The following is a 27,757-nucleotide window of genomic DNA, read 5'->3' as shown; positions in this document are numbered from 1 at the left end:
ACGATAGTACACCACTGGCCGCGATGGTAAGCGCCGCAAAAGCGTGGATGTTTTGAGAGCACCTAGCGGCTACTGCGTGAACTAGGAGCAACGGCGTTTGTGCGTAGACGAGCACTGATCGGACAGGCTTACGAAGTGTAGGTGGTCGTGCCAGCTGCAAGCAAGCGCTGCGGCCTGTTGTCGTTGCCGTGTGTGGTCGAAGCCGTCAACGCGAAATAGTTTGGCATTCCGCCGCGATTATGCACGTGCGGTGCGTGGAGTGCTGCGCCGGCTGTTCGCTGTGCGTCGCAAACCGCGGCTGTGTTCTGTCGTCCGCGCGACTTGCGGCGTCGGCGTGATCTATGCTAGGCCTACTGCATTCAGCTGATTGCACCCGTCGGAGCCCACACCAGCAGGACGCTGCTGGTTGCGCCAGCCGGGATTGACCTTGAATGCTTTTTTCGTCACACTCCCGGTGCGGCCAAGTGGGGATTCGGCTCACCTGAGGGCCTTTGTTTCTCGCCGGCGGCCCGTCGTCGACTAGTTCGCCATGGATCGAGCCAGTCGGGCCATTCGTCGGTGAGTTTGCGAGCGTTGTTGGCGCCTCTTGGCGCATTTGCTTTTGGATACGTACTTAGAAAACGCCTTCTAGTAGCGCCAGGCAAGCATGTCGTCTGGCGAGTGTCCCCATGCTCGAACGACGCGCGACCGCCCAAGCCCAAGAGTGGCTGTCATAACCGCCGGCTGAGCAGAAGCCCCGCAAGGAACACATCCGAAAAACTTCTTCAAAGCAGAGCAAATGAATGGGCCCGGCCCAGCCGTCCTTAATACGCCGCACTCGTCAGATTTAACCAAGGCCGCTTGCGCGCGCGACACTCGCGATTATCCTCCTCGTAGTTCTACAGATATGGATTCTTGTTTCAGCCTTCTCGTAGCAGCGCGCGAGGCAGCTTGCGGGAGGTAAAACTCGCAGCATTGCTTACGTGCTATCGGCGACCGTTTCAGGTTCGGCGTTCGGTCTCGTTTGCCAACCCTTCTCAACGAGCTGCTCAACCAACCCTTCTCAACGAGGCAACGCGTTTTAGGTCGGCGTCGCTTTGCAGTGCAGTGGGCGGTGCTAATGTAATGTAATGCTCGGAGCGTGTTTGGCGTAACTTTTTTTACTCCCCTTACCACCACCACACGCGCAAGGCTATTTTGTCCGAACTGACGTGATGCGTCGAGGTTCAATAAGTTTTACACACATATTCACAGGAAGGCCAATTCCTTTTTGGCTGGGTGTCTATTTTTTCGTCCCTTTGTTAAATAGATCCACATGCCATAGAGAACTGTGCCCATGACGGAGGGGTGTCTCTCAAGTTCCCTTAGTTCCCTTCAACGTGAAAATGATTTTAATGTGGAAAATATGAAGGGTAGTTGGTACCTGCTGATGAGCCGGTTGGAACCTGTTTAGCTGCATTTGTCTCAGCTCAACTCCCCATAACGTGATAGCGAGCAAAGAGAAGGGCGCATGGGTTTTTTTCTCTTTCCATCCAAAAGGACAAGTTCTGGGCCACGTTTGCTATTCATTTTAACTTATTCTATTTATTTGAAAGGGTTGAGCCCTGACTAAACGACACCGAAGTAGTCAGTGTGGGTTCTTTCAGGCAAGAAAAGCTCTCTTCTTTCAAGGTTGTTCAAAAGACTGCCAAATGCGCTAAACTGCTGCACTTTGGTGCTCAAAAAAAGAGGAGAATAAGGCTGTCTTGTGGACTAGATGACACAAAACTAGCTTCTACGTGTTCCATCTGAAACAACGCCAGAGCATTTGAACCTCATTATGACAAAGTAGTATCGGCAGGGTAATTTAGTTCGTTATATCCGATATCCCTTGTAACAGTAGAGCTAAAGACCGGTTCAAACCAATCGGTGATCTGTCGTCTGCAAAAATCCTTTATACAAAAACGCATTATTTTAATCTTCAAACGTACTGTAAATAAGGAAACCCTTATCTTTCTCCTGGTGGCATTTCAAGATCAGTGAACCAGAACATGAAATGGGAAATTTCCAACAGAACAAAGTTCACGTGAACCGATACTTTAACTCGCTTTTAGTAGTAGTTTTTTTAGTTCGCCATTTTAGACCAGTCATACCAGAACAGGAGGGTGTGGCCATTCTGATTGAGTATTCGTGATACCTCCTATTTTGATAGAGGCACTGGTTGTGCAATGGATGTGCATAGGTTGATGGATGAATGAATGGTCTTTTTATCCCCAATCGACGAACCCATTTCTTCAACTGCGTCGTCGTTCTTCTGAACTTCACACGCGTGCACATACATATTCCTGCGTACATTTTTGGCAGTGTCTGTTCTCATTGCAGCTGTGAGAATTACCGTGGGAAATTTCTCCCAACAGTTTCCACAAAGTAAACCTAACCTAAAATATCTCAACCCAACGTAACCTAACCCAACCCACCTGCACTGCGGACCACCTGTCTGAGATTTGACCCAATCCAGCCAAGTAGACATACTGTGCGTCAACTGCACGATAGTTAGAGAAATAACCCCACTGCAAAAAAATTTGCTGAGAAAGGGTGGATGAGCAAAAACTTGCCAAATTCTGAAAACACACAAACCCCTCTTCGAATTGAAATTGTAGTCTTCCCGCCTGAAAGCTGGCACTATCCCACCATGCCAGTGAAGCAGCCGGCAGTAGTGGTTTCCGAGGGATATTTGATGCTCCAGGTGGTATGCATAGCCAATCACAGATTGCCATTAGAATTTTGGGGAGGTACTTCTCATGGCTGCCGTGAGAAGAATAGACTCGGCGTACATTTTTTATGTATATGTATGTGTGTTCCAAGTAGTCCAGATGTACTACGACTGCTTTGAACGTGTTTCTGATACAACACCAAGTGAGAGTTTTGATTTTTCAAGCCAATGTAAGTCTACAGTGTGAAGTGGGCGTGAAGCGTCCAGTGCGTCACTGCTCATACGTGCAAATCTTGCACGTTTGAGTCATGGGAAAGGACAAACGTGGCTGTGGATGAAAACTAGTGAATCGTTTATTGGGTGAGGTTGGTCCCCAAGAAAGGAGCTTGCATTGGCAGTTGTACGAGGCGACAATCAAGCTCTGCAGTGCAGTGTCCTGTTTACGGCGATCCTATTTTTATCTCGCGCTTCAACAACTGGAAAGTGCTTGGAGCATACAGAGAGGGGGACGTCAAAAGTCCGAAGAAACTCGGTTGCTGATAGCGGACAAGTGGGCACTGTTTGCACACACAGCACGAACGATAACGATGCGATAAGTTTTGCGGTGTTACGGACATCAAGACCGTAGATAGTGGCAGTGTGTTCAGTCTGTCAGGCCAACTCATATTGAACTTCATCAAAATTCTTGCTTTTTAAATGGCAAAGCACACGTAAGCACTTTTGAAGCACACGTAAGCATAGAAGTACTGATGCATACTGCTGTTGGTACTGCACGCACTATGCTTGGTTTAGATGCACAGCACTGCGGGGCTTTGGGGTGGTCTCAGATGACACTGGCCAACTGACACAAGCGACGGTGTCTTACGTGACCATATTAGTCGAGCGGGCACCGTGTTTCACGAAACGATTGTTGTCTCCATGAACAAAAGCAAGCCAGGTTTAAATACGGTCACAAACAAACCTAAGGCAGAAAACGGCTTGCCATGGTCTGGTGGCGCCATCTAGGTTTACTAACAGTAAACAAGTCTCCACTCCACATCAAGTTTAGCTGAAAGACCTGTTCTTATGATGTCATTGCAAACGTCGCTCAAACACACGTTTTGGTGCAATCAAAATTTTAGGTTAAATTGAATAATTTCGCAGTGAATAAAGCATTGTTTGCTTTTGGACAAGCTCAACACGAAATCTTTCGAATAAAGCAAACTTGCATTTTGTCTTCATGGCCCCTTTAAAGAGCTTGGCCATGGTGGAAGGCATGGAAAGGGAAATTTGTCACCTTTTTTATGGACTTCTGTGCACATATTAGCATGTGTAATTAATCAAGGGCACGGGATGTCATGGGAAAATATGCAGTGCCACCCACATCCTTGAGCAGTCGTAGAGAGTGCAACTTTTTTCTCAATTGAAGGCAACTAATGAAAGTTTCGCTGCATCCTTTTTTTTTTTTTTTTCACACTACGAATGCGTTTATTGAGTGGAAGACATTGCATATTCAGCGTAGATGGCGCACACAAGCAATGCGTCAAATTTTCAGCGTTTGGACTTGTACTATTATGAGCAATATGAAAGGGAACACAGGAACGCGTGGAAAAGAGCCTCGAAACAGATTCTGAGCGATACGCGGATGGCGCTGTGAAAGCCAAAGGGGGAAAGGAGGGCGCTCTTCCACTCACTGTTGGCACTCCCACCACGCTGGCATTTCTACTAAGCAGCAGCTTACGTCCTTTCACCGATAATATGGCATTGCGGGCAGCCGAAGGCGCACGGCGGGAATGGGAACAGTTGCAAGAACAGCGTCGCCCTTTCCACTCTGTTTCCGACGGCGGCCGCTGCATATCAGTCATAGCTGGGTCTGAGGGTGTTTTCTAGGCGTTCCTGTGTTCCCTTTCATATTGCTCATAATAGTACATCCACGAATGAGGAATTCCAATGGAATGTAACTGCACAAATCCCTGCCCTGTGGCTATCCCTGTAGGTTATCACACAGTCCTTTGTGTGTTTGAAGCAACTGTCTTCTTCACTTTGGTGAAATGGCAGCGATGCAAATCTTCCGAGAGCCCTCCTTCCCGCTGATACCAAAAATAGCGCGGCCAGTTTTGAAACTACGAGGTCACATTCCGCAACCCAAACAATTTGTCCGCGTTGTGCGTTGGGCAAAAACAAAAAAGCAGCTCCAACTGTACACAAAGCATTCATTGGAACGCTTTGTTGCTTTCGTGGGCCTTCAAGGGAGGAGCTTTGAAGAGGCCGATTGTGTGTGGTGGGGCCTTTTGTGGAGGGTTTGGAAGGACAGGAATAGTTAAAGGTCTCTTCGGAGTTTGAGTGTTGATGCAGGTTGTTTCATGGGCGACTCAGTACCGGCGCTTTATGAATTGGGGCATTTTAAATGCACGCAAAGGGAGTTCTGTGATGTCCTGAAGGTGATTCGGAATGGGGGAGGTGCACTTCAGGACCCCCCACTTGGCAGGGGTGCCAAATGAAAGACAAATTACATTTATTCAAGTCACAGCCAGTAAACTCTGCACCTCTCTTGCTCATTGCTGTTCTTTCCTGGTTTTTTTTTTTTTTTTCCAATGCGTTGTTTATACAGTCTGTCATGTGATGTGGGTGCTTATTAATTTTCTGCACTCAGGGCGTGATGAAGTTGGACATTTGTGAATTGTTTACGACACGTTGCCCTTTCTTCATGATGCACTAAAACTGCTACCTCATTTGTAGTACATTGTGAAGGGGATGGTTTGCAATCGTTGTGCTTTATTTGAAGGGTCACAGGTTGTTGTGTAAAATTGTTCTCATTTCCCTCTGTCGTATTGCCAATGCCGTGTAAGGTGAAATTCGTTTACGGGCCCGTCTGCTTTTAGCTCCAGATTTCCTTCTGGGAAATTGACTTGATGCGGCAAATTTCGGGAACCTGACCGAAATTAGCGGTGGGACAAAAATTTGACTCTGTTGGCCGTTGTGGGGTTGCGCATCAACACACAATAGTCTGGAGTGGTCAGGTGGTCTTCCCCCCCTTGCAGGAGTGGTGCGCGGCTGAAGGCGCTCAACGGTGGCCACGCCGACCTCAACCTGGTCATCTCGGAGCTGAGAGACGTCCGGCTCGCCATGAAGTCCTTTCTGACCGCCCAGAATGCAGGTGAGGGGGACGCCTCGATCCACTCAACACCTTCCCTGTGCATGCGCGTGTGTGAAGCCTTCTTATAGCTTACAACACGTGATCACCGACTAAAAAGGTAAAAAAAGCATTTCGGCTTGAATCTTTTACCCGACCAGACCAGGTTCCGTCAAACCTTCAATTGTGTGGAGCCTTCTCATTGATGAGGCCTCTGCTTGAAATGAACCCTAAGTTTCTTCCTTTGTTTCCCCTCCTTGCGCAGAGGGGAGTTCAAATTCGAGGCACTTAGTGACGAGTCCAAATTTTCTCTTGGACGTCCTTAGAAGTGTTTCTTTTGAATGGGGACCAACTGCACCAGTGGGTTCTCATGGAAGGAACAGGGAGATATTGTTTTTTCAAGAATGACAGAGGGGAATCAGTGTCTAGAAAGAGAAGTGCCCAAAACTGACTGGCAGATTGAACACCCAGGTTAAGGGGGACATGGCTCTTAAAGCAATTTCTTTTAATTTGTAAGTAAACTCTGTAAGACATGTCAGTCTTGCTGCTTTTCCCCCACTCATTTCAAGTATGCCACTATTTTTTGAGTCAGTCAATTAGTTCCCAAGATAATTAGGAATAATTAGCCATTTTTTCAAAAACAATAGACAGAACAATGTTAGTCATAAAAGTGTAATCTTTATATTTTCCAATACTATGAACCCTGGTGAGCGCAATAAGAGAATCTGTTTTTGGATGCACCGCTTGGAACTAGTTTTACAGCTTATTAAACTTCGTTTGAAATGGTCATTCGGAATGGCTCCTTGCCACTGGTGCCACCAAAGTTTAATGAGCTCTGAAATTAGTTCCAAGCGGTGGGTCAAAAGGCGTTCTCTTATTGCACTTACCAGGGTTCGTAGTACTGGAAAATATAAGGATTACACTTTTATAACTAAGACTGTTTTGTCTATTCTTCCTGCTAAAATGGCTAATTATTCCTGATTACCTTGGTAACTAATTGATTTAGTCAAAAAAATAATGGCACGCTAAAATAAGTGGGAAAAAAAAGCAGCTGGACAAGCAATAATGGCACGCTGAAATAAGTGGAAAAGCAGCTAGACTGACAAGTTTCACAGAGTTTACTTAATACAGGAAGTTGTTTTAACAGCAGTGGGCCCCCTGAAGTTGCCTGACTTAGAAAAAAAAAAATTCCCGCGCCTTCCCGCGAGGGGAACACGAGTAAATGCAGAGCATTGGGGGGCGTTAACGCCGCGTAAAGTCTCGTTAGGGTGGGTAGTTGGGTCGTAGTTGCGTTGGTGTTGGTTTGGGGTAGAGAGAGGAGAGTAAAGTCGCGTTAGGGTGGAGCGAGCGTCAACCAAGGAAGGAAGGAGCAACGCAGTGACTGAAGCACGAGCGACCGCTAGCCGCTTTATATTTGCAGCGTGCGCAGTAGAGGGAGAGCAGTACGGGGGGGAGAGCGCGCATGCGCAAGCAGCGCGCACCCTTCCACGCCCCACCGCGCTGCTATCGCGCACCTGTTACGCCGAGACCGCGACGGAGCGAACGGGCTGACTAAGACGCATGCGCTCGCCAGCTGCTCTTGAGAGAGAGGAGGGAAGGAGGAGGGGCGCACCTGCTGCGGACGCGGAGCTGTGGACGCCGTCCGACGCAGGAAGAGGCGAGGCTAAGAAATGCTCTGCATTTAAAAAATTTCTGGAGTGCATTTCTATCATTGCATAGGCGCCCAGTATGCTTGGACATTTTCAAATTGCAGCGAAAAGGGCACAGAAATGACAAATGTTTTCTCTTCCCAAAAAATTATCTCCTGCCAGAGCATGTTTGGATACTGCCGTACTGTCTGTTTTTTTTTTTTTTTTTTTTTTTTTTTTCTAATCTTTAGAGGTTGGCAGTGTCTACAAACCGATTTTGGGGTTTGCCCCAAACAGCACCTGATGCTGCAAGTCTGGGTTTGGGGCTGAGTTGCGTGTCTTGTAATGCAGCCTCACACACCTGGGAGTCACTGAGCACTGCTGCCAGCCAGTAAATAAAGCTGAGTGAGAAATCTGCATTACGTTATGGCACTCATAAAAAAAGACAGAAACAGTGAATTCATCTCTCCGCTAATCGTAACCCTGGTTATTAACATACAACAATGTAGACATGCAGGATAGAATACGTGAAGGTATTCTCTGTTGTTGATGCAAAAGCGAGTCATTATTAAAGTTTCTCAGAGCCTCAGCTAACACAGTTTCTCAATTTTCACTGGATTACATTTCCCTGTCCGCTAAGCCGTTCAGGCATAGTGGGCAAAGGTAGGGTGCATGGCATTAGACCTGCCTGTTTTCCTGATACGACAGAACCAAAAGCTTGCTGCACTCTGTTTCAGCAGTCTTGGGGGGGAGTAACCTAGCCTGCATGCACCGTTCACGCATACAACTTGGGTGGATAGACGTTGGCCCAGCCTTACCCGACCGTTCTTTGTTTAAACTTGGCCTTGAGAGTCGTTGGTGTGCACTGAAGCGTACGTCCCCTCTTTCATTGCCTGACGTAAGCCACAGAGGCGACATCGTGGAAACAATGGGCCAGACTTGAAGGGTTTGACACTTTCCCGCGGAAGCGTGCACACGCCATCGTTTTTTTGTGTAACTGTAACCTTGTCCCATAAATGCATTGATTGGGCTGATGATGAGCCCAGATTGATCGCCTCACTTTGCGTGTCGCTTGCTGCCCCGAAAGCGGACGGAAACAGGTTGCCGCAAAATTTTATCGTCTGTACGCGGTGGCGTTCCGTGCGGGGAATTTTCCCTTTTTCGGGGAATTTCCGGCTGTAATCTTAGCCAAAAGGGGAAAAAGGGAATCTTTAACTGAGGCAGGGTATTTTAGGAGTTGTGGAGACAAGAGGAAAAATAATGTCTGTAAACCGGATCTTGCATCATTTATTGCTTTGTTTTCTTTTAAAAGGATCCCTTAAAACTTCTCCGGTTACACGTTAAAATATCCACAGCTGTGTTCCCGCGAGCCTCAAGAATCGGAGACTGCTTCCAGTGCAGTTAATAAAACAGGAGGGAGCACAGAGGAACAAATGCCCCATGACAACGAGCAAGTAATGCGTGAAGCGGCAGCGGCTGAAGGGCTCAAGGCTGTTTGCATGCATTCCTGTGCAGTATGCGCCTTAGTCCGCATGCTATGTGCCTTAGTCCGCATGCTGTCAATGAGAGATGGTGCCAGTAGTCCCGGCGCTGAGCTAAAATTATCTCAATTTCCCAACATGTTAGTCCTTTTTCATACGGGCAGTTTTAACTTAAAACTTCAGCATGCACAGTGAGCTTTTTTTTTTGGGGGGGGGGGGGGGGGGGGCACAAAACGTGAAATTCATAGCCAAATGCTGGCTGCGCGGAGGATGTAGTAGAATTTCGTTCACGCTGGAACTCTGATTCTCTGAACGGCGTCTGCACCCGGAACGCTACGTAAACTAGACACGGGTGGCGCTGGCTGACGCCCAAAACCGAACAGGAAACCGCGTAACACTTACCAGCTGCCGAAAGAAAACGATGGGAATTTTGCAGGGAATTCTTGACAAACCTGCAGTGGAAAAAATGCTAAAAATAGGAAATTTCTGAACCTCCAAGTGGGGATTTTCCTCCTCAGTGCAGAAAATCGCTGTCTGTACATGCTGAACTCGCACGCGAAGATGCAAACGTTTGAAGAACTGCGATATATGGCCCAGCAGCGCGTTAGTGGGGAAATGTTTTGAGGGTGGAGTTGTTCGGTGCTTGATAGGTGTAAGTTTGCTCTTTGCGTGGACGAAACGTGAAAAGATTAATTTAATTCTGCAGCGCCAGCCTATATCACGTGTGAAATAGAACAGTTGCGCAGAAGCGAAGGTTCTAAGAAAAGCAGAATTAAGGTCGGGCGTGAAGAGCCAAAGTTGTGTAGCTTCCGTGAAGTGTGTCCCGTATTTCACGAAACGGATGCACTTCGTGAAGCCTTGTGAACACTTTTCCCCTGCTGGGTACTATCATTGATTTCGAACGGAATGGCCATCTTGTTGCAATGGTAGCTCAATGCAAATAATGGCATGGTTTGAACAATCAGGGGGAAGTTGGCATAGGCCGTGAGAAATGCCAAGTTTTTGGAGCTGCTTGGGTCAGGTGGTGTTGTTTGCTGTGTTTTGCTGCGATGCACTTTATTTTTGCATATTTCATTTCATTGCATCCCCAAAAGATGATGAAGTCAGGGGTAAGGGGGAAAGCAGTAATATGAGTAGTTGATGCGTAGTATGTTGAAACATGCAAATCTCATTTCAAATATCCTGGAAAGTAAAGCAGTATCCGCATGGGGACATCAGTTAAACTGGATTGGAAGAAGAAAAAAAAAGTGGTGGTCGTCGAAAACAACGGTGGGTTAAAAGCTACTCTGGAGGAAAATTGCTGGGTGTTCTCTAGCGCATTTCTTCAGCAAAGATTTTAATCCTACCAATGTTTTATGGCACGCAATATTTGCTCTTGACATATTCACGCAAAGGCCCCAAAGGCTTTTGAAGGGGGGGCCCACCAAGATTTGGTTAGTAGTTAAAAAAGAGATACTGCCCCATCTTTTGGCAGTTCTAAAAGCCAGAAAGGTACCTTTCCTTCAAATTAACAGCACATTTTACGACACAGGCGAATTCACTGTATTTATGGTGAAGCTTGTCTTGTGACGATATAATTTCGAATTCGTCTTAGTATTGAGAATGCATTGCAGGGAATAGGAATAGAGATCCAATCAAGCTTGGTGAGGGCTGCACTCGTTGTCAAGATCCAGTAAGCGTAGAAGACACGTAAATTGATTCAGGACAAAACATGTGGGTAACACATTTTCTGCTGAAAGGTGTGCCACATTTTCTGGCGCTGTTTTTGTCCCCCCCTTTTTTTTTAATTTTATTTGAACTTGTTTATATGAGCACGGAAATTAGCAAGCTTAAAAAAAAGCATACGTCTGTATTTGAGCATCAAGTGAGCATATTAATGGGCTTGCAGTGGCTTAGCAGTGCAAATTTTGCAATTTGCATTTTCGGTTCCTAACAGCTCAGCGCCACTTGTCATTTAAGGTCAAGTGGGACCTGGCGACTTCTTTGACAGTGAGTCCTATCAGTGCGCTGCTGACAGACCGCCTGATTCCTTCCGCTTTGGCTTTTAAATCCTGGCATTCTTGCCACTGTAGCTGGCGTACAGTATGTTCTTGGCGCCTTTGCCAAAGCAGTGGTTGGCATCCACTTATTCGACCTCTGCCTCTGAACCACGGGGGTTTGTGGCGAGCACGCATCCGTCAGTTTCGGTCGTGTGCTTGAGGTTGCCGCAAAGTTTTCTGGAGAGCGCTCTCTGAGCCCATTCGGGTAGAAGGTTGGGCTAGTTGGTGATTACGTGAATACATTGGCCTACTTTCTTTCTGTTTTTGCTACTGCAATATGTTCAAGGAACTCTCTCTCTAATTGGACACCCGCCCCAGGCATTGCGTCTACAGACAAGGAAAACATTTTGGCCGGTGTCACTTAGCTGTTCCACTGAGCTGAGAGGCTTCTTGGGCCCCCCCCGGCAGGGGAGGGGCATCCTTTGGCGACAACACTTTCGGAAAGGCTGTGAACAGCCCCAAGCACAACTTGCAGGTCGCTGATCCTTGTACGGTGAACTCTGGTGTCGCACTGACTTTGGAATTTTCCCTCACTTGCATCGATTTTTTCTTTACTTTGCTTTGGTGCCCCACTGTTCTGTACCTCGAGGTTTTTTTTTTTTTTTTTTTTGTTTTAATCTTCAAATTGGTGTTTCCTGAATTAAAAATGCTCATTTGGCTTATAGCCCAGTTTTTTTTTATATTGCTTTTAAACCTGCCGTAGATAGCCTAGCTGGAGCGGCCTTGTTCCCGGAACTGTTTTTTTTTTTTTTTTCTCCAAGAAGGGCTGCGAAAGGCAGAAATGGAATTGGCTGATCCCCCTTTCCTTCTCCTCTTGCAGTGGCACAGGACATGGTGCTGTGGGCACAGGCAGACGAGAATCGGGTCATCCAGGTAAGCCTTGACCGGCCAACGCTATTCGTTCAAGCCACCAGGAAAATTTAGGCAGAAAAAGAGAACCTCCCGTTGCTGTCATAGTACTAACTCAGAAGGAGTCTGGCGCTGCGATTGTCCGTTGCGATAGACGTGGTGGGTAGTAGTGGATTCGGATTAGCACTCGATGGCTTCGCAGGAAGTACTATGATTAGATCGGATTAGATTGTGCAGCCAGTTTTGTTTTCGTCACGGTCTCGCATGAATGCCTTTGCCTGTGCGGGGTGTTGGGAATAAGCAGTCAAAATTGCGTTTCTCCTTCAACTGAATGTCGCATACACGCTGACGCTGCTCTGAGTGAGAACGTTCTACAACCAAAGTCGCGAATAGGGTGGGTTATCAATTCATAGCCGGCACAGCAAGCACGAAAACATAGATGACTGCGTTGTATGCGGCGAATTTACCTGCGAATTAGGAGTTGCCACAGCGCCGCTCATTCGGTAGAGCAGCCACACTTTTCATGGCTCCGATGGCCCGACCAGCCGGTCAGGCGGCCGATGGGAACGCAGCTTGACAAAGTTCAAAAATTCCGGCTAAAATAGCTTCTCGAAAGGTAAACGGTACCTTTCTTTTTCGGAGCACAAAACCTTTTCTTAATAAAAAAAAAAAAACTGCGAGTGTTGAAACTTTTACTAACAGTTTTGAAAGAAGTCGCGTCCCACTGTAGTTGGCAGCAAATGGCAAACGTACTCTGAAAACCTCCTCGACCCCACATCTGCTTTTTGTCTAAACGTGCTGTTTTATTTAGCACAGCACCAGTTTTTAGCGACAAACTTTCTTGTGCACAATGTAATTGGTAAGCAGCGAACCGCACAATAAATATTTTTTTATAAAAAACACAATACGTGCATTTAGAGGTATGTTTCGAGCCTACACAATCTGGTTCCACTACTACCCATTGTTCCCATCGAAGTGTAAGCACTGTTTCGAAGTTCGCGTTAACGCTACCACCAGATTTCTCTTGGTATTGTATGAAACTCAATGCTTGCTGTTATCTTACCAGAGTAATGAGCGTGAGGCAATCGAACATCTCTTACATTTTTTAGTGAATTTTGAGAATAGGTAAATAAATAAGTGGCTCCGAATCTGAATATAATCTGAGGAGAGTTGCTAAGGTGAATGTGCCTGCCTTGTGAAGTGACCAGGAGCACTGTTGCGTTGTTGTGGCGACGAGAGATGAGTGGTCCCTCCCCCTCGTGCAGGATGTCATGACTCAGCTGGCGGAGTTGAATGCACTCTGGACGGACGTGCAGAAAGACTTTGTGGGTGAGTGGCGCTGTGTGGCGCATGAGTGTGCTGGCCGGGGGAGCGCACGACCCAGCCCAACTGTTGGCAGGATTTCGGTTAAAGGGGCCGCAAAGCAAGTTAGTTCGATTAAAAAGGCTGCCTTGTACTGGTAACAATGATAACAATATTATCGCAAACTTCAATGAGATACGAAAGATTAATGTCATTAACGTCCAGCAGAAAAATTGGATAAGTGTGTGGGCGATGTAAGCTGTGAGTGCGAATTGTTGGACGTCACGACACCGATCAACCTGTGCTCCATCGTGGGGTCCCCCATCACTTTCACTAGCCCAAAAGGGTTCCCCAGGCCAGTCGTGGTGAGGACCACTGCATTAAACCCCTAAAATTTGATTTTTGTTTATTATTACTGTTATTGGTTGTTTAATGTGTCAAGATCATAAGAGCGGCCACCGTGGGGGTTCAGCAGCCGAGGTACACTGCTCAGAGTTCTTGACTGTTCACCAGTTCGGAAACTAAATTTCTGAACGCGGGCAGCACCCATGCTTTGTTGAAGTTGAGGGGCAAGTGTGCTGGCACATTGGTACCCAGCTAGGGACAAAAAGTGGACTTTGCCAAAGGTTTACTTAGCAGCGCAGCTTAATGAAATGAAGCTTGCTTTTCAAATCAGGCAACATTAAATTAGCCGATGTGTTTACTTACGCTTCCACGATTTTTCTTTTTATGACCTGTGGCAGCAGCTGGGAGCACTTCACCTTTCTGCCGACAGATGGCAGGCTAGTCAGCTTGCCCCCAGAGCAGGGGGGAGGGAGGCCAACTGCAGATTGGCTTTAAATATGTGGGACCTGTGGGGGGGAGTTTTGCAACTGGAGTGTAGCGAGTAACCCTTTTTCCAGGTAGATGGTGTGTGACTTTAATCGGTTACCTAACGTGTAAGAGCGGCCACCATGGTGGTTCGGCAGCTGGGGCGTTGTGCTGCAGGGCGTGAGGTGGTGGCCGGCTTCCTTCTCAATGTGTCTCTGGTGGAAGCGAGGGGAAAAGACGGGAGATGTGCCGCAATGGTGATGACGTCCTCCCCTCCTCCCCCGTGTGCAGAGCAGGTGAAGAGCTTCCGGCAGCACTTTGAGCTGATCCTGGAGGGGGAGAAGCAGGTGGACCAGGCACGCACTGCGCTGGCTGCCTGCGAGCAGAAGGAGCTGCGCATCAAGAAGGAGCTCAAGCGCGCCGCCAAGGTGAACTGGCACGCAGTTTTCTTGGCGGGGGGCAGTGTGGAAGTGGGGGCTGAGGTCCTTCAGCTGCCTGGGCGGTTTGCATCCTTGAGAGAACCGTTTTGGAAGGAAAGATTAGTCCTACCCACATTGGGGGCGTGTTCACGTAGGGGGTGTTTTTTCTGGGAGGGGCAGCGGCATGGGGGCGTGAAATTGGCAAAGGGTCTCTGACTGCCTGGACGGTTTGTGTACTTGAGGTTTTTAATTTTATTATTATTATTTTTTTATGAAATGTTAACCCTGTCTGATCTTGAGGATAAGGGCTTGATCCCAGCTGTGGTGGCAATTTTTCTTTCTAGGGGCAAAAAATGAATTGTCTGTGTGGAGATTTCGACACATGGTAGATCTTCAGTTAGCATGAATCAACCCGTAGCCCTCCACTAAGGTGTCGTGGTGTAGCTTTGGTGCATGAAGCAACTGAATTTCAATGTTTCAACATTTCCCCTGTGTTGTTGTGGTTGGAAATAATAGCTTTAGGCAAGGTGAGCATGAGTAGAACAGCCCACGTGTGAAGACACCTTTAACATCCCTTTGCATCTTTAAAGGAGCCATGAAGACGAAATACAAGTTTATTTTATTTGAAAGGTTTCGTGTTTTATACTGGCCCCAGCACTTGTCCGCATGCAAGTGATGCTTCATTCACTGAGAAATAATTCAATTTAAAGGGGCACTGACACAAAAATTTTGCATCTTGTTTTTTTTTTGTTGCGATAAGTAGCTAGTGACCTACTTATAACCTGTAGAAACCTCATTAGAGGCAATTAGAGGCATTTTCAATGCGGCCAGTCGCAGTTTCGGTTTCAGCGAGTGCCGCAAAACGATGGATTTTGTGGATTTTGTGTGAACAAAGCTGACCACGTGACCGTCGGAGGGATATCACAGAGCAGAGCCGCCGTACGTAGAACTGTCGTATCCGCATCGACGGCAGTTTCTGCGAATGCACCCACGTACTGATCTTGTGAGGCGCTTAATTAAAAAGCGACCGTGGATGTGACGCAGGCGCTGCGAGTGCAAATGCTACCGCGGCTAAATAACGACGCGCGACGCTCGAGACGGTGGGTGGCAAGACGCGCGCTGGGAGCAGCCGGCCGGTCTGCCTACAGGTCCGCCTACAGACGTGTTCGGCTTAGCACTGCGGCGGATATTCGAGTGCCGCTCTCGTAAGCGGTGCAGATGACAATTTTTAATGCAACCCGCCATCGCATCATTAACTCCTTTCTCATGTAAGCCACCATGGTCGGGACTTCGGGACAATTTCGTGCAGCGGTAACAAGCTATCACTCGAGCTACCTGCGCCGGCCTGGGCCACTTCGCGGCCGTGGCTGCCACCTGCACAGCGACTGTGCGGCTAGTTCAGTGGGCTTTTCGTGCCTCTGCCGCGTTTTCGCATCCAATGGTAACAAACAGTAATAGAAACAGAGTGCCTGGAATCGCTGTAGAACTTTGGTCAAGGCCAGCTGCCCGATGAGCTGACGAAATCACGGCGCCTCCGCCGACAACGATCGGGTCGTTCGTTCTCGGGAGCAGAAGCTCTGCCCTCCGGCCCTCCGATTGGAGCGGCGAGCTGGGCGAGCCAGCGAAAAACGCCGGCAGTGCGGAAGCGGCAAACACAAACTCGTGACGTGCTTGGACGTTGTTTATTTACACAATATCCTCGGGATGTCGATTGCACGTGGTCCTCTGCTGGCTGCTCGGTTGCGTTTCGCACACTTTAAAATCGATTTTAAATATGTTCTAGGCTGTATTCGCCGCTGATATTTTGCAGGTGATGTATATGTGTTCCCACCAATCTATCTCCGAAGTTATCTCACCTTCAAAATTTTGTGTCAGTGCCCCTTTAAGTTAAAATTTTGATTTTCCCTCTAAATCGTGCGTTTTTCTAGTCTACAAGGACATCACGGGAACCAGCCTCTCTGCAGCCGATTGGGAAGCCTTGTTTACCGTTAGTCAACCTAGATGGCGCCACCACACCGCGGCAAGCCGTTTTCTGCCTTTGGTTGGTTTTTGACTGTATTTAAACCTGGCTTCTTTTTGTTCAGGGGGAAAATACTTGTTTCGTGAAACATACTGCTCGCTCGACAAATATGGTCATGTAAAACACCGTTGCTTGCGTCAATCGGCCAGTGTCATCTGAGACAACCCCAAAGCCCTGCAGTCCTGTGCATCTAAACCAAGCATAGTGCGGGCAGTACCAACAGCAGTACGCATCGGTACTTCTATGTTTACGTGTGCGTTCGTAACTTCTACGGTTTTTCCCACGATTCTTACTGCTTTAAAAAGAATGTGCCCTAAATTTAAGCACAAATAGCTCGTTCGGCAAGCTTACAAGCTCTGCCTAATTTGCGTTTGCTTTCGCTGGCCTCCGCCAATCGCCGAGCTGGCTGGTATGACATCATGGGTTCTGTGGCGGGAAATGAGTTGGTGGGTGGCATGGCCATTCCCTTTTTCCTAATTATATAGCTTATTTGAGCCAAGTTTACCTGAAAAGTGGTGTCAGTACGATTCTAACGAGACAATCTTTTGAGTGAACCAAACTTGCATTTTCTCTTCGTGGCTCCTTTAAAATACCAGAGGTGTGAGGGGCTTGTCACTCTCCACGGGACAAGTCTCGAGGGTAGGTACCAAGGCAGTCCCTGCACTACTGCAAGTTTTTGTGCAGATGCCTACAAGTGATGGTGGTTGGGATGATGCATCGCGCCTCCGGCATCAGCTAGGCACGCCTGCTGTTCCCTCAGGTGGTTTGCACACAGTTGTTTGTCATACCTCTCAGCCAGTATAAATGGCCAGCCAGGGGCTCTCGAGCAGACCAGTAACACGGCTAGCTTAGCTGGGCACTCGATTGAGATTGAGCGGTGCACCACTCGCCCTTGCGCCTGCCGGGTGCGGTGCAGAAGGCGACGGTGGAGGAGATCAGCCAGCTGGAGGTGAGGCTGGCCCAGGCCGAGCGGGCCAAGGACCTGGCCCAGTTCGAGACCCTGGAGAAGGTGCAGGAGCACGAGGCGGTGAAGCTGATCCGGCTCAAGCAGGGCCTGGTGCAGCTCAGCGAGGCCTACCTGGCCCTGGCCAACCGGGGGGCCCTGCTCTTCGAGGCCCAGCGGGACATCGCCCAGGTCATGCCCGACGCCCCGCACCACTGCAAGTACACTGGTGAGCAGCCCTGCACCGGGCGAGGGGGCCCTCCTTACGCACCTGTCCTGGCCGAATGGCTCACGAGGAGGCTGGAAAGTCTCGCGTAGGCACAGAGAACAAGGAAGGATCCTCTCCCATCGTGCTCTCACTCTCTGCCTGCATCTGTAGGCCAGCGCTGCAGGCTGTAGACCCAGGGCGACAGCCGGATGACGTCTCAAGCGCTTGGCGCAGGTTCAGCCCGCAGCATCTGTCGCAGGAGGAGAAACTGCATGGCCACCGCTGCCGGCATTTCGTTGTGCAGCCCCAAAAGGATTTGTGGCCTCTTGTCATTTTGTCCATCAAATGCCACTGCCCTCTCCTTCGTCACAGCTACGAAGCCCTGTAGTCTTTTCATTGTGGCGTTAGCTGGGCGCTCCCCCTTGCCTTCCACAATGGGCTGTTTTGCCTCCTGTATATACTGTATTTACTCGCGTAATGAACCCTCCCCCCCACTTTTCTTCTTGAGAATTTACTGTTTTGTCACTTCCAGCGAAAAATGCAGCGGGAGTATGTTTTTATCTCGGCGTGGTTGCTGATGCCGTAGACAATTGCAGTAACTTGATATCGTGCTGTAGTACGCGCAGAAATGCTAAAAACGCATTCCAAGACAAAGAAATCTTAAGCGTAGCCGGAGACGTGAGTGTTAATGCCGTGGCTCACAATTTTAAAATTGCCCACTTGCGGAGCGCCACCTGCCGAACGCAAAACATTTTTGCACCGTAAAAACGTTGCAGTGTGCGAACAAAGCACAAAACATACTCCACACTCCTCTGCTCGTTCTGTTCTTCAGCAACTTCGCTGTTATGCTCCGTGGTCTTGTTGTTCAGCTGTGTTCCGGCCTCTATTTGTGCTCCTGGAGCGCGCCATACGATGGGCCAGTATGTGAGCTGCGCAACCAATTTTAAACTGAAGGTGGTGGAGCATGCGTTGATGCACATGGAAGCCATGCAGCTGGGGGGCACGTGTGTGTGTATGCTACGGGTGAAAATGAGATATTTTGGGGCAGTGAACACGGATTGCTGTGTGTTTCGTGGGCCCAAAGAAGGGAAATTTTTCTGCGTCGGAAAAAAAATTTTTGAGTGCCTTCATGGCATGGAAGGCGATGCGCTGTGGGTCGACAACAAATGTGAAGCTGCAAGTGACTTTTGTGAGGAGGACAGCTCCGTGGCGAGTAGGGGGCCACAATACAGCATCTGGGGAATAAAAAATAAATTTGATTACGTAATTACCTATGCTTTTTTATGAAAATGGTAAAGCTCGTACAGCGCTTTTCTTAGCAACTTTATTTTATGGAATTTCAACTTTTAAAATTCTGTCGCAATTTTTTTTTCCGTACAATGAACCTTCCCCCAAATTCATGCCGAATTTACTGGAAAAGTGGGTTCATTGCGTGAGTAAATATGGTATTCTTGCTCCGTGTCGTGAGTAATACGGTCAACCTTGCAAACAAGTCGCGCAGAAAGAAGTTCGCGGATGCGTCGGCGCTGAAGCGTCGCAAACGGACATGCTGGGTCACGTCACAGGGTTGCCACTTAGTATTCTGGCTGTTCTGTGGTTCTTGGGAGAGAGTCGCAAGGTGTTGGTGCTGACCAGCACTGTCTGGGGGCCTGCTGTGGTGTGGTGCACCTCTCGTTACGGGGTTTGCCGGTCGCAAACACAGCAAACTATAAGTGGCCACGGGCAGTGAGTGACCTGTGGCCTGCACTGTGCACCCGGCAATGCCGATTCACCCTTGGCTGTGCAAATGATGACCTTCTACCAAGCATCTCCAATGTTCTGAAAGTGCGGTCGCACTGTTGTCCTCCCCATGACCCACTCTGCAGTATCCGATTCCACACTTGGCAATTCCTTCGAGAGGAGTGATCAACCTAGAAACTAGGTTTTGTACATACAACTCATTGATGTGCCTGTGGTAGCTCAGTTTTTGGATGTTGCTTGCTGCGTGCTCTCGGTTCAGTCATGGCGCTGAGACGTCTCTGCTTGCAGGCTCGGGCGCCATGAAGCAGGCGGTGCAGCGAGCGAAGGACCGGGTGGAGCAGTACCACTGCTACCAGTACCGCCTCATCCCCCACTGCCCCTCTGTCGGTAAGTGAGGGAGGAGGAGGGTGACACCGGGCTTCTCTGGTCACCGTGGGCGTTTCTGTAGCCTCTGTGGACTGGCACGGGAGAGGCTGGGAGCACACTCGCTCATTATAAAACGCCACTTGTGGAACCCCACATACGCTTCATGTATCAAAAGCTGATCTGCTGTTGGACCTCTGCGCTTGTTGGACAGAAGGTTGCAGTACAGTACAACTTCGTTACAACAGACCATGATAGTGATCATGATTTCAGTATGCTATAATAGAAGTATGAACAATCCAAATACTGTTACTACAGACTTTTACGAAATCATGGATGAAGTCTGTTATAACAAGAGTTTGGACTTTTCAACTGTTAAAAACAAATAAAAAAAAAACTAAGCTGGTCATTTCTCGAGATTCAGTTACAAATTAAACAGGTTGGTATTTTAGGCCAGCAAACCTTCAGGATGAATTGGGTTTTTCAGTAGTTTCATCCTCTTGTGACACTATGAAGCACGTCGCAAAATGACGTGCATGACTCTTACATTTGCTGGTCTCCTGTTGTAAGGCACCACTTTTGATTCACTCATACTATTATTTCTCTCTTTCACGTCTTCAACCTACACTTGCATTTCCATTGTCTTCACATGAATATAAATGAAATGCAAGTGAAGATCTCATTGCTAAGCTTGGAGATTTAGCCATCTATAATGTATGAGGACATACATTTTTTTGTTTTAATGAAGGTAACTTTCATATAATGATCTTATCTGTTGCACTATAGCACTGAAATTCTAAATCCCATTACTTGATTCCCAGGACATCACACCTATGCATACTGCAAGTGGCTGCAAGAAGTTTCACTTCTACTAATTCACAATTATTTTTAATTGTTTCAAATTGCTTTCATTTGATCACAACTGTGAGGTAGCAACACAAAAACTGAAAACATACGTAATAAATAAATGGTTGCTGCACTTGAAAAGTCTGCTGTAGAGATGCAAGGTGGACTTAACCTTTCAAACTGGTCTGTTATATCTGAATGTATGTTGTAACAGAATCTGCAGTAACAGATAGGAAGACCAACCAAGCATTGAAAATTAGTATGTTGTATCCAAATATCTGTTGTAAGCAGATCTGTTGTAACGACTTTCCACTGCAATGCTCAAATGCATGCAGCTGCTGCCGTAAGTCATACAGAAGCAAAACTGGAAACACGAGCAACCACTTTCCGATTTAGTGTTTGCCAATTGGAAAAGCAACCTTTGGTTTATCAAAGTGTGTTGTTGAGTTCAAGGGGTGCCCATACGCTGGCCTCTCAGCTAGAAGCAAAGGGGCTTGCAAGCCTGGATTGTCAAGCGGAGTTTTGCGTGGCTGGTGTATAGGGTCAACTCTGGCCGGAAGCAATGTCCAGAAGTACCAAAAGGTCTTCTGCGGTGAAGGCGGGTGGACATGCTTCTTGACATTTCTGAATTGAGGCCACTTTTCCATGCAGTTGTGTTGGCGGAATTGTGTTTAGGATGCTGCGATTACAGTTCTTTGGTAGGAGCCAGTTGAAAAACTGCCCCAGTGTGGGGTGCTGCCTGGATGCCCTTTTGGGAGTGGCATGTTGGTGCACCATCTGCCCGCAGAGAGATCAGCTCGCAATAGCTCAGCCGAATATTGGGCGCTTTGCCTGTTGTCGGCTGGAGGTGGTTGGCCACTCCTTGCAACCTATACAGGGCCACATTGAGCTGTGTGCTCATTGTATGCACACCAGTGCAAATTTGAAGAGTTTTGAGGACCTCAGCTCGGGGGGCTACCAGCTTGTCAACAGATGGCAGCCTGCGCTGCGTCTCCTGAAACGGGGAGCTTAGCATATTGACCAACTGTGATTGTGATTTTGAGCTGCTGTCTCTGTTCAGCTGCAAAATAGATGCTCTCTCTGTCATTAAGGAGACTGACGCCCCTGCTAGCCTTTGAGGCGAGCTTCATTAGACTCCAGTGCCACCATTGAGCTGCTACGTGATGTCATTCAAAGGCGTTGGGGTGAAATGCCTTTGGAGTCAAAGGAGCCCCACCACCATCGATCTTTGAGGCTCTGAAAGGCCTTTGAAATTCGAATGTTTGTACTATTCGCTGCAGTATGTGCATGCCACAATGAAAAAAATAGTTATTTTTGAGCAAACTTGGTTTTCAGAGAGCATGTTGTTAATCACCTTTCACTCGTTTCAGTTTTCTGTCACTTAATCTATGATTGCAAGGTCACTTTGTCCTTTTGACAGCGCCAGTGAAAAAAAAAAAAAAAAAAAAAAAACCTTGCAAAGCCACATAGCTTATTCTTAATCAGTTTTACCACTGGGGCACTTCGATTTCCAGTCTCAGGTTCAGTGTGCACTCCCTGTGAAACAATCCAGCATTTGTTTTTCACGCCTATTCGTGTGTTGTGGGGAACCCTTAGACTACCCGCATACTATCTGCGGTCACTCTAAGACTGTAAATCACAGAGCCCCACTCATACATGTCTGTTTAACTCTGAAATTCATTTTGATTATTATTTTTTCCCAGTTGTGAGAGCCAAACTGGGTAGCAGTAGGGACCTCAAAACATGGCGGGTGAATGTGGAAACTTTCAAGTGCCCTTGAGAATTGTCCTGTGGATAGGTAGAACTCCGTGCGGTGTTTGGAATGGCATTTGTAATTTTGAAACCTGTGTGATTCCAATATCGTTTCAGAAACCTATGCAGCGGGGGTTTTTTAGAGCGAAGCTTATATGGCCAGGCGGAAGAAAAATTTGGTGGTCCCGGTTACGCAGAAAACTCCTCTGGCATAACCTCCGGTGCACATGTGGCAGAACTGGATTGGGAAGGAGTTGGGGGTGGGGGGAGAGTTGGCCGTGTTTATTGGCGACATACCCTCGCGTCTACTGACAGTCGTAAGGGCCAACGGTGCATCGGAGCAAACAGCAGCCGCACGTTACTGCTTCGTTGGTTAACCGTCTGTACAAAGTACATGGGCGCACCTTTTATTCTTCTTTCTGGTGACCTTGGCTGCAAGTGGGCCTTGTTTTCATGTTCGACAGATGAGTGCAGCGTATTTGCGCAGTTGAATTTTCCCAATATGGATGCCTTCCAACTTGCCCAGCTGTGTGATTCTCGTTCACACGTGTTGTCCCCCCCCTCCCCCCCCCTTGCAATGGCGCAGAGGAGCCTCCGCCGCCGTACACGCCGGGCTACTACGACCCCACCACGGGCCAGCCCTACCAGGGCGGGCCGGACGGCTGGGGGGCCGTGCGGCAGCGGGTGGCCCCCTCCTGCCCTCCGCCCGCCTTCGGCGGCCCTGGCGTGCGCGGCCGCCCATCGGTCGCACCTCCCCCGCCGGCCTCCCTGCCGTCCGCCCGGCCGCAGCTGCCCCCCGAGCAGGCGGCCGCCATCTGGCCGTGGGGGCCCGAAGACGAGGAGCGCCTGGCCGGGGCCATGGGGGCCGCCCGCATCGGATGACGCGAACGCGGGCGCGGTGGTGATACGGACTCGAGACGACCAGTGCGATGGCATATCAGCGCGTGTCGGCGGCTAGCCGGTCTTCCATTCGCTGCCGTGAGGAGACGGCAGGGCGCATCTCTGGGCTCTCCCACGTTCCTCTAGCCTTGGCTGTCAACTCCCCGTGGGTGTAACGCGCCACCTCTGTCCCCCGGCCCTGCATTTTTCCCTCGCTGCGGAAGAAAGCCTCCGCGGCGGTGGTTTCTTCGACGGGCCCCTCAGCGGTCGCGTAGTGGGTCAACACCGGTGCAACAAAAAGGACTCCTCCACGACGGTGCTGTTAGGTGTTGTTGGCAGCACTGCCATTTGCTTGTTTAGCTTTGTTTTCTTTCTCCCTCTGTTAGCACAAACTCCCACACTGGCAGCGTGGCTGGGGCCTCCTCAACAACGCTGGAATCCACTTCTAAGGGCAGCGTCTGTTGCGGGGCGCCAAGTAGGCAGGCCTCCTCACGGTCTGTACCATTCGGCTGCGGGCCTCTTGTTCCCGCATGCGTTGCTGCATCAAGCTCACCCACCATAGTCAGCGGGCCCTTTATGTTCTAAGCATTTCCCTTTGTTCATCCACTGCTAGCTTATTGAGGACTCAGTGATTTACAACTTCATGTCACCACGTTCCAACATGGTGCAGTTGAACCTCATCGGACAATCTTGGCCTAAGGCTCTGTTTTCAGACCCGTCAGTCTAAGTGTAAGGTTTAGCTGGAACGCTGTATTAACAGTTCTGGGGTCGCGCGCATGCATGTATAGTGCACAACTCTTAAACATGGAAGTTTCTTGGTACTGCTGCGAACGCACAATGCCGTTTTTTTCGTTAGGATGACTCTCCAGATGCACACTTTGGCACATGGGAAATTGCTGGCAGTTTTAAGATAGTGCTTGGCCCCTCTGATGCCAGTACTGTGTGAGGAGTCACAAAGATGATACGATAGCGGTTGATAGTACAAATTTTGGGATGATACAAACCTGAGAAGTACTTTCTGTAGATGGAGCTAAGTTCAGGTGTTCAAAATGCGTTCACTCCGTGGCGAATTATGTAGGGTAATCGGTAAAGGCTTCCAGAGCCGTAATGTGTTTCAGAAGGCTGCTCACGTCCGAAACAGAGCTCACCACCTTTTGACCATTAAGGCTACTCTGTGACCAATAATAGGAAGGGGTGGGAAAAGACGGCTCTTAAACAAATTGAAGTTTTGTGAAGCATATTACAGCAAGCTTGCTCTTTTTGGATAAAACTGCAACCCTAGCAAGTTTCGTTGCAACTTTTGAACACAGTCATAGTTTAGTTTGGCAACAACTGTAAACAGCATCGTTATTGTTCACCCGCATTGGGCCAGCATGGCGAAGCTTTTGCGGCCACTTTTTAACTGGCGGAGGTGGAACATGACGTCATTTATGCGTGAACAGGAGCGCAGCACCTACTTTCAGAAAAACGCACCCTAAGGACTTGTTCTTGTGGAAGTATTTTGCTCGGTTTGCTGCCTAACCATTTCTGCTGCTTCCGCTGTCGTGCTATCCGTTATCTGATGGCTTTCAGAGCTTCTGGGCGTATTTGGGCCAAGAGGGCAGGCTTGTGTGACAGGGATAGTATAATGTGCGCCTCATAAATGCCAAAAAGATGAGCTCAGTCGATATTGCGGATGTAAGAAGATTGTGAAAAGAGATTCAGTTTGCGTAGCACCATGCACTTGTGGGGCGAACGCGATAAGTGAAAACACCAGGACGCAATTTTGGGACTTCCAGAATGCATGCTTGCTTTCAAGGTAGAGAAAAGACAAAAGTAGAGGAAATGAATAGGTGTTGTTTGTGGTATATTTTGGCGTGTTTAGTTAGTTCTTGGTGGTACAGATCTTGCATTAATATTTATTGTTACTTCCGGAGACTCTCATCAGAAGGATTTTGTTGCATGTCATAAATCAGTTTTTAACCATTTTGTTAAGGGATAAACATAGAAAGTGGAAATGCAGGGAAAATGAAACTAGGATAAGTAGCACGCGGGATGCTGCTCAAATGTAATAAGATATTTGCATGCGAAACTCCCGCATTTTTTTTTATTGATCAGTGAATGAAAAGTGAGGTTAAGATTTCGCAGTTAGAGTGTGCATGAGTTTCAATGGATTAGAGGCATAATAATTTGTGACCACTGGAGGTTAGCCAATTGTTGAGGCCAGTTGCGTGTGCTGCCGATTTAATTCCACGCTGTGATCCTGCACTGAAAATGACACGGGTACATGATTCCCTTAATTGTCCCATCGTGTGGTGTAGTAGAAGGCCAATGCAGATCCAGTCCACCAGTCTGACATTTTCTTGTGCAACTTCAGCAAGCTTTTTTTTTTTTTTACTCCAAGTGGCCAGCTTCTGGAGTAAGCATATGTAAGGTCCTGTTTCTTAAATATCGCAGCTGTTTTTCCTGGTTAAAAAGAAAGAAGGAAGATAGACTGTCATTGTTTTTACTGAAAAAACATTGGTACAAACACGTTGTAGCCCAAATAATCCTGGAAAGTCCATAGAAAGCAAGAGTCGTCACACATGACGTGAGCTGTCCGAGATGAATAGGCGTCGCATGTTCTGAATAAGCAACGGCGGGCAATTCTGTGCTCGGCAAATGTGTGCTTGTGGCCACTTCTGTCCCAGTGCTAGCTTCTGCCTTTCAAGGTGCATGCAAACAGATGTCGGTGCACTGAACGACGGTACATTGTGAGCTCACTTTAAAATCTAGACAACGAGAAACTAATGCAAACAAGACGCAATGCAGTAGCCCTAATCTGTGCTAGTTGGAATACTTCTTGGTGAAATGCACCTTGAACATTGACGAAAAAAGGGTAGGGCAAGAAAAACGAAACATGCCGCTTACATCCTCAGTTTTTTTTTTTTTTTTTTTTTTTTTTTTTCTGTCTGTCAACATTTTAGCCACTTTTCATCGAGACATGCGCTAATTCGCAAGGAGGTCCACTGTACCCGAGCCAAGGGGTTGATTTGTGGTTCTACGAGGAGTTTTAGACGGGATTTGTGCCCTTAGGGCATCCTGCCCTGACAGTGTTCCGGTGGATTCTCCTTTCCAGCGATCCAGCCTTTTTTTTTTTTGTTTTGTTTTTCTGTTGTTGTGTAGCAATGCTTTCCTGTGCTGCTGTTGAAGACCTGCCACGTGTCCCTCGTGTCTTCTAGGCTTGAATGTGACCGTCTATTTTCCCCTTGTGTACTAAGTTCTCGACCTGAGTTCTAGGCTAATTGTGTGCGCACATGTTTTGGATGTTTAGGGTAATGTTGTGAGAGGTTGATTTTGAGTGTAATAAACTAGTTGGTTTCGTACTGCTGCCTCGTTGATTTCTCCCACAAAGACAGCCAAGTGCGGGAGCATCGTGTGGTGTTCGTGCCCTGCGCTAAGCTTGATCTGTGGCCTGCAGATGTTGGCAGGAGTCGCTGTGCTTAGTTATTTTATCGTGCCAAGTCATTGCTGTTTGCATTGCAGTTGTCAACTGGCACCCGTAGCGGGTAGAAAGTGTGTGCAATGAGTCTGGTACCAGGTGGTGACGTTAAACCTGAAAGCATGACACTGGGCTCAACTTTCTATGGTTAGGCTTAACGTGAAGTAGCGTTCAAATTAAGCCTGATCACATGCCCAGCAACCAGAGTTACTCAGTTTGCATTACTTGCAAAACTCCCCACAGGCCCCATGTATTAAATACAAATCCACAATCAGTGCCTGTGTACGAACAAAGCCAAGCTTGGAGCTACTTGACTAGCCTGCCATCTGTTGACAGGAAGTTGAAGTATGCTTCCGGCTGTTGCCGCAAGTCACATAAGGAAAATTGTGGAAACATAAGTATGTATTGCCTAATTTTCTTTCCCTTATTTGTAAAGCAAGCTTTATCTTGTTAGGTTGTGTTATTAAATGTTTGGCAAAGTTTCGTTTTTGTGCCATGCCAGTCTGAGCTAGGGGTGCTCACATGGCCCGAATTCTGAAGCGGAGTTTCACAACTGGTGCAGAGAACTCTGCCAGGCAACGTCATGTTTGGCATCAAGCTGTGGGTTTAGTACTAATTAATGACACTAGACCCCGTAGCTCAAGTAGAAGAGTTAAGCTACCTTGTACAGGTCAGTGTTAACACCACACAGAGGAAAAAATCTGGCCGAGGATGTAAATAAGCTGGGGTGCACTCGGCAAGCACTTGTAATGAATAGTAAGCTACCTCTATCACTCAAAAGAATGGTATACAAGCAATGCGTTCTACTGGGGATGACATAATGGAACGGAAACTCGCTGCCTTACTAAACTTGAAAGCAAACGGGTTGGCTCAACAGACCATGGAACGCAGGATGACAGGAGTACTGCTTAGTTAAGGACGTGAAACGAGCTTCATAGATCAGGGAGCAAACTGGTTTATTAAAATTAACAAAAATCAGTAGAAGGGGCTGGCCATGTCAGACGACGTCACAACCGGTGGACTGGGCACCCGGGTGACAGAAGAAGGGGACGGCCATTAACTCGATGGTGGGACAAAATGGGGACGCTCTGAAGCAAAGAATGGACTCAAGCAGCCCGGGACAGGAAAAATTGGAAGACTTTGGGAGAGCATTTCATCCTGCAGCGAACCAAAATAGGCTGATGATGATGACCTTGTAGCTAGACGTTAGGCCTAGCATCCAACTCAAGCCGAAC

At 48.0% G+C, this 27,757-nt stretch overlaps 1 protein-coding gene across 1 annotated transcript; it reads left to right on the top strand.

The window, feature by feature from the left end:
• Window positions 1-123: 123 nt before the first annotated feature.
• Window positions 124-26,406, top strand: LOC144162518 (uncharacterized). The gene is made up of 8 exons (XM_077693086.1): window positions 124-558; window positions 5,692-5,807; window positions 11,752-11,804; window positions 13,046-13,109; window positions 14,184-14,320; window positions 17,248-17,503; window positions 19,511-19,609; window positions 22,770-26,406. The coding sequence occupies exons 1-8, from the start codon at window positions 530-532 to the stop codon at window positions 23,063-23,065; spliced, it is 1,050 nt and encodes a 349-aa protein (XP_077549212.1). The 5' UTR covers window positions 124-529; the 3' UTR covers window positions 23,066-26,406.
• Window positions 26,407-27,757: the final 1,351 nt, after the last annotated feature.

This window comes from Haemaphysalis longicornis, unplaced genomic scaffold, assembly GCF_048455015.1.
Source record: "Haemaphysalis longicornis isolate Haplotype H1 unplaced genomic scaffold, Haemaphysalis longicornis Haplotype H1 scaffold_12, whole genome shotgun sequence".
Taxonomy (NCBI): Eukaryota; Metazoa; Arthropoda; class Arachnida; order Ixodida; family Ixodidae; genus Haemaphysalis; species Haemaphysalis longicornis.
Note: the sequence above shows the minus strand (reverse complement) of the source record. Positions and strands in the feature narration are given on the sequence as shown.